This window comes from Vespa mandarinia, chromosome 2 (assembly GCF_050613455.1).
Source record: "Vespa mandarinia isolate Hongniang chromosome 2, ASM5061345v1, whole genome shotgun sequence".
Taxonomy (NCBI): domain Eukaryota; kingdom Metazoa; phylum Arthropoda; class Insecta; order Hymenoptera; family Vespidae; genus Vespa; species Vespa mandarinia.
In genome coordinates this window covers 5,452,322-5,463,234 of record NC_140811.1, presented here as the reverse complement: position 1 = coordinate 5,463,234, position 10,913 = coordinate 5,452,322, and the positions used below count along the sequence as shown (strand labels likewise).

Below are 10,913 nucleotides of genomic sequence, written 5' to 3'. Positions count from 1 at the left end.
TATCATGGCTACTGAAAGAGGTACTACGTTACTGTTAAGAACAAATTCATCCCTTTATTATACCCCTGCGTTGGGTGTAAGTAGATACAGCCCTGTATTTCGAACAGTATGGCCGATTGTGCAGTTTTCCGAGAGGAACAAGTATTAGATCCAACACCCAGAAAACGTAAAATAATTTTTCACGACTGAAGTTAAGAAATTTTAGTGTAATGATTAAAGATATGGCGGACGATGAGGCCATACAGGCCACGAATGATGATGCCAGTGAGTGTAAAAGGTATGCAGTGCAACTTGGTTACTGGTCTGATCCATTCATCAATTTTTTTGTAAAACAAACTACACGAAAGCCACCAGAGATCAATCGTGGTTACTACGCAAGGGTCAAGGGCATAGAAGTATTCATCGACAAATTCCTTAAAGTGAGTAACAGTTACACAGAATTTTCAAAATACGATTTTGTAATTTAGTATAACCTAAAATACGGAAGCAGTAAGTGGTACAGCTGATTCGTGCAGCAAAGATGTACAGTGCCGGAAACCTTGACCTGGCCGAGGCCCTGCTCCAATTTCTCGACGTGATCTGCTTTTGTAGCAAAACTGTGATATAGGTCAATGTAAAATCTATACTAAATCTTATAATTATTTATCGAGAACATAATTTTTTATGGTTATATAATAATATTTAACATTATTTACAAGATGGTAAATAATGATATAACTAACTTTAAAAATAAGTAAGTTATTTTATTATTTGAATTTCATAATAACAAATTATTGACAATATATCCTATGATATATCTTATCCATAAATGCTTTACTAATTTATTCATAAAATATCAATTGAAAAAATACTACAGAAATACTACTACTTCTATAATTAGAACATATAAAGCACAATTTGCAATATATACTCAATAAAAGAACTTATATCATCTTTGCTGTTTGATAAAAGAAAAGCATTAAAAACTTAAAAGAAAGAATCCAAAACATCATTTATACAAAATTAATTATATACTTTGTAAAATTGGTATAGCTATCTGGTGACAAAGGTCAAATTATAAATTTGGGTGCTGGTTTTGACACACTTTACTGGAAACTCAGAAATGCTGGAAACAGTCCTACAAACTTTGTAGAGCTAGATTTTCCAAGTATTACAGCTAAAAAATGTTATCACATCAAAAAACATAAACAATTGATAGATACATTAAATACAGAAGGTAAGGTATTAAAATACAATGTTTATTTCATAGCAAAATATTAAATTAAATTTATGTTACTTACAGATGGCGAAATCAGGTTTTCAACAATAGATTTACATGCTGCTAATTACCATTTGGTAGGAACAGATTTGCGAGATATATATGAATTAGACAAAAAATTAACACAAGCTGAAGTTAATTTTAATTTACCAACCATGTTTCTTGCTGAATGTGTTCTAGTATATATAGATACTAGTGCAGCTTCAGCATTATTAAAATGGCTTGCAGTAACGTTTCCAAATAGTATATTTGTAAGTTATGAGCAAGTAAATATGAAGGATAAATTTGGTCAAGTAATGCTTTCAAACTTGCGTAGTCGTGGATGCTTATTAGCAGGAGTTAAAGACTGTGAAACGCTAGAAACTCAACAAAGACGGTATGTTTAATTATATTATATACATGTTGGCAAGATTTCAGCATATCCAAGATTACTGCAAACATAACTTAGAGAAGTTTCTCTTTTAGATTTACAATAAATGGCTGGGAAGGGTCTAATGCTTGGACAATGGTAGAAGTTTACGATTCACTGCTTGAAACAGATCGTATTCGAATTGAGCATATTGAAATGCTTGATGAACGAGAGCTTTTGATTCAATTATTGCAACATTATTGCATTGCAATTGCTTGGAATGGACAAACATTTAAAAATCTATCTATAGCACAGGGTTGATTTTCCAAAACTTTTTCAGTTACTCCAGGTAGTGATAAAGTATAATCAAATATTGGTAAGTTCATGAGTCACTAATTACAACAGCCAGGGGAAATTATTAAATTGGAAATCTTATAGATACATAGAAGTTCTATATAATTAAATTTGTTTACTAAAATTTGTTAACTAAATATATTTTTAAATTAAATTTTGTTAACTAAAAATATTTCTATTAGTTCAAAAAGAAAAATTTATTTCTTTGCATCTTCAAAATGGTGTATATATGTTTTAAACTGCACCAAATATATATTCCTCTGTCTTCTTTTGAATTAATTTATTTTTTAAGAAATAATATAAAAAAATATAATATAAATGAGACCCATGATAATTATTTATATAACAATGATATAGGCAACTCAATAGTCAATTGACAGTATTTAAAACTACTCCTTTCTTGTATAAATGAAACCTCAATTTACATACATATAAGATTAATTGTTTCAAACTCTAAAAATAGATAGTTAAATTATAAACATTTTTATTGTAAGTAATATATATCATTATTACTATTATTATATATTATTAACTGTTACTCTAGAAGAGAGTAACAGCAGAAAGTAATGGGAGTAGTTCCACAGATCACATGAAATTCTATATAAATAGCATACTTGATTAAATAACATACAACTTAATATGAAGTTTTATCTAAATCAGAAATTTCTTCAATTTAATAATGTAAACAATATTCAGCTGATATGAAGAAAGATATAAAAACTTTCAAAAATTTGTATCTAAAATGTTATCTACATTGTATTATAAGTAGAACATTGATTATTGGGTAGCCATAAAGGCAATAGTATTTAATAATAATAATAATAATTGAGTGTTGATATAAAGAAAGTATTGAGTTTTTCTCTCATTAAGAAATAATTATTTAAGGTTATGACATAAGGTGCAACGAAAGTGAGATTTACTTAACAATGAGAATAATGTCATAAATACAAAATATGGTATAATCAGAAATATGTATGTATACAATCTTTTTTCAATTCTAAGTTTGAAATAACAACGATCAAATTTTATTTTTTTTTGATTCTATTGTTTATATATGTGAATTGGTTTTTTTTTAGTTATAAACGTAAATTATTAATGCTTGCACATGAATATAGCATTTTTTTTTTTTTTTTTTTTAATATATTACTATATATTTTCGTGAAAGAATATATGTTAAGAATTCTATTTCAGTCAATACAAATAAGCACATTATTGGTAGACAAGTAGTAAATTTATAGAAAATAATTAATAAAGATTTATTTTCATATGAGGAGAAATCAGGGTTATGGTATATTCAAACTATAAATAACATTAAAAGTATCCTTAACTCAATAATGTTGGGATTTATCTTGTATAGATATTTTCTGTGCATATAGCTTCATCAGTGTTATATTACAATTAATGCAATAAAATTATTATTCTCCTTACATCTTATATTTTATACCTGAATTTCAGATTTGTATCAATTCTATTTCAGAAACTATTTTGTCATATTCTAAGAATCACCTTTTAGGCATAAGATTATCTGAACATGTATGTGGATAACTTCATAAGAAAGTGTGTGATGGAATATTTATTAAATGTATATTTTTAAAGATGTGCTTGCATACCTGGAGTAACAAAAATAAAATGATCTCTCTCTTTCTCTCTCTCTCTCTCTCTCTCTCTCTCTCTCTCTCTCTCTCTCTCTCTCTCTCTCTCTTTCTCTCTCTCTTTTTCTCTCTTAGTATAAAGTTCTATTTTTTCCGAATATTATAATTCAAAATTATTAATACAATAACCAAAAATGTTACATAAATTATATGAATACCATATATATACAGAAAATTGAATCTATTCACAATAATTTCATTATGATGATTATGCAAGAAATGCAAATGAAGTTTATTAACATACTATGTGTTCAAATCAAAGTTTGAGAGTCATTATTTGTTACTATAATCTCACTAAAGTTTAAATTTCATTGAACACTGCCAGTTTAAAGGTGAGATAAAATTTCAAAATTAAAAAAGGTGCTAAAATCAATATTTTTATCAAATTCAATAAATTTACAAAATTTAGTGCACTATATTATAAATACAATGATATGTATATTATATTAAATTATAGTTTAAACTATATTATGGATCTTATTTTTATGTTATTAAATTATTAAAATTATATTATAATCACATATTCTAGTAACAAAATGTTTGGGTCTCAAACTTAAACAACATTTTATTATACCCACAAATTAGACAACTCTATGTTTTTGCATGTGTTTTACTTTATAAAATTATTAATTCATAAGCATATGTATGGTTACTATAAACATATGGAACAATATGAAACCCATATAGACATTTTGTGTGCTTCCATTTCATTATAAATATATCTAAGATGATCAGAGAATGTATTTTTATCTTTGCAAAACTTTGTGATATTGTTAAATTATGTATTTATAGATCAGAAAAATAAGACAGTAATCAGTTATTATTCTAAATTATTTTTTACATACATTCATATATTTAAAATAGAAATCTCTTTAAATGGGAGAAATTAATAAACAACTATATAACATTAAATCAAGTATTTAAAAAATGTCATTTTAATGGAAAAGGATATATACATCATACTTCTCCCATTTAAAAAGTATTTAATAAAAAATTAATTCCAGAAAAAATATCTTTGAACATCATGTAAATTGTTTAATAACTTAAACATTTATTTTATTACTCTGTAAAATAGATGAATAAAAAATAAATGGCATTTAACTCCTAAATATGCTGTAAACCACAAAAATGTTTTATTTACAATTTTTTTTTTTATACAAAAATATCAAGAATACACAAAATATAATTTTCAATGTTATGAATATATTTCATATGTAAAATTATATTTATTGAATTATTTGTGACCTTTTTTAAAATATATAAGATAAATAAGCAGATAAATAAGCATTTTCACATAGAATTTCAGTTACTTAAGGCACTTCTTTATAATTTACTGAATATTTTTCTATTTATAATTTATATAAAATCTATTTCCAGTAAATATTGAAAATCCTATTTTTTAAAGAACACAGTTTAAATGGTAGTTATTTACATTTTATCATTAAATCAAAATCAAATCGACTTAATAATATATAAAAATAGTATAGTTGTTATTTACAGCAGAACAATATATATATATTAGTATATAATATAAAATAGATCTTCCAAAAATGAATCGACTGCCCTTGTATTTAGTATAAACTTGTACACAAGTTTATATATATAATAATATTTGAATAAATTTATATATCTTACATATAAGCATAATGATTATAATTTTTTAGCAATAGATAGACTGATCTTATATATATATCGTCCTATACTTCTCAATCAATATAAATATATATTCTTATAATTAAAATCCTAGAGGATTTAGTTGGACACATCCACCACCATCACATACATTTCTTGAAATTTTATTGAAGTTATTAAAAAGATCTAAATGTTGTTTAGAATTTACTATCTTTAGATTATATGCAGCACGACTGGATGCCTGTAATATAATAATTGCTAATAATGAATTGGCATATATATACATATGTAATAAGGAAATATTTAACATCAAGATATATCTTACTTCTGCACACCAAGTCTGAGCTATAAGAAGTTCATGCTGTGCACTTGGAATATTTTTGTTTGCAGCCATAGTTGCTCTACTCATCACAACAACCATTGTATATATATCCATCGCTGCTTGTGTTATTCTATGTAAAATAAATTGTTCATCTACAATTCCTTTTCCATACTTTATAAGGGTTGTTTCTATACAAGCGCCAAAAGACTCTATATTCTAAAATCAATTATAATATCATATTAATTTAGATAATATATAATACAAAACAAAATTAATATAAATCAAAACTATAACAAACTTTTGTACACAATGCAGCACTGTCCGCTAAACTAGGATGCACTAAATGTGCGAAATTCAAAGACGAACCCAAACCAATTGCTCTAGTTGCCCTCTTAGTAGCTTCTTCAACAATTAAGCCTAAATTGGCAGTAGGGTTTTTGAATGCATTTTGTAATTCTTTCAAGTGACTTCCAGCATACTGTATACCAGTAAGGGCAATAAATAGACGAAGAATATCATTTGCACCCTCAAATATTCTAAAAATACGTAAATCTCGTAATACACGTTCTAATCCCGTATCTTTCATATATCCCATGCCACCATGAATTTGTATAGCTTCGTCGCATACCCACCAGGCAGATTCTGATGCAAAACACTAGAAAAAAGAAGTATATAAAATACAAATACCGTATATAAACATTCAGGTATATTAGATAATTATGAAGTTACTTTTCCAATTGCAGCTTCTAAGTGATAATCTTGACTACCTTTATCCATGTTACCAGAAATCATGTATGCAAGAGATTCAGTAATATATTGTAACATGGTCATGCGTGCAAGCTTTTCCTGAATTGAACCATAGTTATCTAATGTATGTCCAAATTGTACACGTTGTGTTGCATGTTCTACAGATCGTTTAATACAGTAACGCATATTACCTGCTAGAGCTGCTACCATACCAAATCTACCATTGTTTAAAATATTCATTGCAATCTAACAAATTAAAAGGAATAAAAATAAGATAATAATAGAACTTTTCGTTCCCTACATAATCATACATAATGTAATTGTTTCTATAGTTATCTACATGTATATATATCATTTTTTACCTTAAATCCTTGTCCTTCTTCACCCAAACGATTTTTTACTGGTATTTTTACATCTTCAAAGAAAAGAGCACTTGTATTACTAGCTTTAATACCCATTTTTTTTTCTGGTGGACCATTTGTTACACCACCAAACCCTCTTTCAACAATAAAAGCTGTTGGTATATCCTTTGTTTCTCCTGTTTTTTGATCTTTAACCGGTACTTTTGCAAAGACAGTAAAAATATCTGCTATACCACCATTTGATATCCAAATTTTACTACCATTAAGGACATAATGGGATCCATCAGTAGATTTAACTGCACGACACTGTATTGCACTAGCATCTGATCCACAAGATGGTTCTGTCAAACAGAATGCAGCATATTCACGGTTGCAAACTCTAGGAAGATATTCTTTCTTTTGTTCTGGTGTACCAAATAATGTTATACCCTGTATATAAAAAAAATAAGAATATGTTAATAAATACTCTTTATCTGAATAGAAAAAGTATATTTTAAGAATTAATTCATTTTCAAAAAATATATAGAATACCTTAAATCCTATACTCATATGTGCACCTAAAACAATTGAAAATGCCAAATCATGGTACCCACAAATTTCAACACATCTAGTATATTGGGTATTATTTAGTCCTAATCCACCATATTCTGTTGGAACTTGAAGACAAAAGCCACCAAGATCCCACATAGTTGATACAGCTTTTTCATCTACTGATTGTGTTTCATCATTTTTTGCAGGATCATTGACCTCCTATTAATAGAGTTTAACATTTTAATAAGTTATATTAAATAAATTTGAGAAAACACAGTAAGATAATAACCTCAAAAAACTTTTCTATTGGATCAAGAAACATTTTAATTGTTTCTGTTTGTTCTGCATTTAATGGTTCTGGGAAAGGAAATACTTGATTTATTTGCAATTGTCCTCGAAAGATGTTGGTGGTAAACGATTGGCTTTCTTTCCCAAGACTAATTTTTTCTACTTTTTCTGTCTTTGCAGTTTTTACAACAGTCTGAGTAGCTGCATAACATCTGGATTAAATATATATACTCATTAAATATTATATTTATATAAAAATTATATATGTGATATTATTTATATCTTAATAATTATTAAATACAAATTATTCAAATATAAAAATTTTGTATTAATAAATTTAAACTAAAAATATTTACAATTAATCAAATGTCACCTTGTACTTTACAAGTTTAAAGTCCATACTATATATGTATGTTATTTTTCTTTATATGTAGATAATATATAATATATATTATTTTTAATATATATTATTAATTAAAGAATATTTATTTATATGTTCTTATATTCGTATATATAATATATTTAAGATTGCCAAAATTTTAGACTTACTTTATATTCGTATTAAAAGTTCTTCTAAGACTGCCTGATGGAAAATACTTTGTCAAACGAATCATTTTTTAAGATCTTTATATGATCAGATGATAAGAAGCACCAAATAATCAATAAAATATTATAGAATTTATATTCTTAAATATCTGTACGTATAAATTAATATAAATAGAATAAGAAAACAATAAAATTTAACGAAAACGTATAAAAAATATATCGTCCACTTAATTTATTATGTCTATGTATATTTGTCGTATAAAATGGCCGCAGCTATCTCACTGCTGAAATTTATATGAACTCATACACGCATCATATGAAACACTTCATATATGTATATATGTATCATACTGCATCATAACAATCTATTACTTATCAAATTTTTTAGTTATTTTCTTAGTGTTAAAATAGATAATCTATTCTAACAAATATACATATATATAATTCTTTTGAAAACTATGCAAAAATTAAAATTAAATAATGCAAAAATTATTTGAATTAAATTGATCAATGTCGACTATCGTTATCTACTGTCGGTTATGATGATTGCTGTATTAAAATGTGTTGTATGTAACATATATATGGTTGAAATCTTGATTGACAACAGCAAATTTCATCATCATGTTAAAAGGATTTATTCAAAAAAGTTAGAATACAGTGATTAATAGTTTAAAAAAATTAAGGTTTTTATCGTATGGTGTTTTTTTCCTTGTAATTGGTTTTATCTAAAATTGCAAAAAAGAATTTAATAAATTAAACGTCAAGAAAAGACAATAATCAATGAAAAATAGATTGTTCTGTTTCGAAATTAATAATGTAATAACAAAAGATGATAACAAATAGTTAAAAATTTTCTTGAAGTTTTTAGTACGGATGTATTAGAATTACGAGCTGAGCTTTATACGTGATTACAAATATGTAAGCTATGTTCATATGCAATTACTTTAAAATAAAAAATTTAAGTTATATAATATATTAATTTGTGAAAAGATTGATACATTGTTGTGTCTACAATTTTCTAATCATAAGATTATTGACAAAAATAAAAATAAATTTTCATTTATATGCTGACTTAATATTTGATATTTCTTTCAAGTTTCTAATATATTTAATGCTAACTCAATAATTGCTTTTCAATCAGCAACTTTATTTCTATTTATATTTTATAATATTTATTTATTTATGATAATCTTATACTAATAAAGTTGAAATTATAATTGAAATGTTATCCGATATACATCCTTCTTAGCTAAATAATTACTGGAATGTTATTATATTATCTTAGGAAAAAGTTACAACTGGGAAAAATTTTTAAACGAAAAATAGTAAAAAAGAAATGTATATGATCAATCTTCATTTCTTGTCCATTAAAGACATATTAAATACATATATACAAAAATAATATTAATATGAGTAACGTAACATCTCAAAAAGTTACATTAAAATCAGTGCTACGACTTAATAATAATGATTTCAAAGAGTTCATATGCGGTTGGGGTGCAGCTGTTATTAATGTTTCTATTACCTTTCCTCTTAATAAGATCATATTTAGGCAGGTGGGTATATTAAAAATTTTTAAATAAGTATTTTTTATTTTATACTTATGAATTTATATAATTAAACTACTATGCATTATACAGATTTTAGAAGGTGTTCCAGCAGGTACTGCTCTTCAACAATTATCTCGAGAAGGAATAAAATTATTATATCGAGGCATTCTACCACCATTGTGTCAAAAAACTCTATCAGTTAGTTTAATGTTTAGTACATATGAAGGATGTAAACAAAGATTGTACATGTTGACAAATAATGAAATTCTTGTCAAAATACTAGCTGCCAATATGGCTGGTGCTGCCGAAGCTATTCTCACGCCACTTGAAAGAGTACAAACACTATTGCAAGATTGGCGATATTATGATAAATTTAAAAATACTCCCCATGCATTCAAGTATCTACTAACTAATTATGGAGTAGCAGAATGTTATCGTGCTTTAGTTCCTATCATCTATAGAAATGGATGTTCTAATCTTATGTTCTTTACTCTTCGTGATCAGTCAAAAGTATTATTAGGTAATCAAGAATCATTGTTAACAAATTTTATTTGTGGAGCTTTAATTGGTGGTTTTACTAGTACGGTATTTTATCCTATGAATGTAATAAAAATACATATGCAATCTAAGATAGGTGAACCGTTTGAAAAATTTACAGCAGTTTCACATGAAATATATATATCTAGAAACAAGAGTATAAGGTGGTTTTATAAAGGTGTGCATTTAAATTATATACGTTCTTTCATTAGTTGGGGTATAATAAATGCATCTTATGATTTTTTGAAAACTATTATATTTTAAGAAGTCAAAATGTAATGTAATGTAATGTAATGTACATGATAATTAAGTTAAATTTCATGTATATAAGTAATACTAGCAAAATTTATTTTATTAATATATATTTTTATTATGTATTTTCTCAAAGTGATATGTTAAGCGCACATTTTTTCTGTTGCAAGATAGTAGGAGTGCGTATATAAGACTTATTTTACATAATTTATTATGATACATTACTTTCGTGTAATTCTTTTTTGTAGAGAAAGTCCTATAAACTTAGCAACTATTAGTAAAAATATTTTGCAAGAATATTTAACATTTTCTTTTAGATAAATATCATATAATGCATATATTTATCGAAAATATTTGATGATTCTATCTTTATTATAAATATTTTTGATTAATTTTTTAATCAAATGTAATTACAGAATGGCACTAAATAAACACAACATGACAATTTGTCTTTGACTATTAGTTTGTAAATGAAACATATAAGAATATAAAAAATATGTAATATTTAATACTATAGAATTAATAAAAATATA

The 10,913-nt window shown here is 25.7% G+C and overlaps 3 protein-coding genes across 4 annotated transcripts; 2 read left to right on the top strand and 1 right to left on the bottom strand.

The window, feature by feature from the left end:
- The first annotated feature begins 79 nt into the window (after positions 1 to 79).
- Positions 80 to 3,064, top strand: LOC118451572 (leucine carboxyl methyltransferase 1). 2 transcript variants are annotated; one of them, XR_004841125.2, is made up of 5 exons: positions 80 to 419; positions 1,033 to 1,216; positions 1,283 to 1,634; positions 1,724 to 1,983; positions 2,847 to 3,064. XR_004841125.2 is itself a non-coding variant. In XM_035888269.2 (4 exons), exons 1-4 carry the CDS (start codon positions 210 to 212, stop codon positions 1,926 to 1,928), a joined length of 951 nt encoding a protein of 316 aa, XP_035744162.1. In that variant the 5' UTR covers positions 80 to 209; the 3' UTR covers positions 1,929 to 2,822. The 2 variants fall into 2 exon arrangements, 1 of the variants encoding a protein (XP_035744162.1); XM_035888269.2 differs by lacking the exon at positions 2,847 to 3,064 and having other exon boundaries at positions 1,724 to 2,822.
- A 1,981-nt stretch (positions 3,065 to 5,045) lies between these two features.
- On the bottom strand, positions 5,046 to 8,347 carry Acadvl (Acyl-CoA dehydrogenase very long chain). The gene is made up of 8 exons (XM_035861739.2): positions 8,045 to 8,347; positions 7,497 to 7,707; positions 7,208 to 7,426; positions 6,677 to 7,105; positions 6,297 to 6,560; positions 5,866 to 6,222; positions 5,571 to 5,783; positions 5,046 to 5,486 (listed from the first exon to the last, which is right to left on the bottom strand). Exons 1-8 carry the CDS (start codon positions 8,107 to 8,109, stop codon positions 5,349 to 5,351), a joined length of 1,896 nt encoding a protein of 631 aa, XP_035717632.2. The 5' UTR covers positions 8,110 to 8,347; the 3' UTR covers positions 5,046 to 5,348.
- A 228-nt stretch (positions 8,348 to 8,575) lies between these two features.
- Positions 8,576 to 10,829, top strand: LOC118439739 (mitochondrial nicotinamide adenine dinucleotide transporter SLC25A51). The gene is made up of 3 exons (XM_035861761.2): positions 8,576 to 8,959; positions 9,327 to 9,597; positions 9,682 to 10,829. Exons 2-3 carry the CDS (start codon positions 9,451 to 9,453, stop codon positions 10,390 to 10,392), a joined length of 858 nt encoding a protein of 285 aa, XP_035717654.1. The 5' UTR covers positions 8,576 to 8,959; positions 9,327 to 9,450; the 3' UTR covers positions 10,393 to 10,829.
- The last annotated feature ends 84 nt before the right edge of the window (positions 10,830 to 10,913 follow it).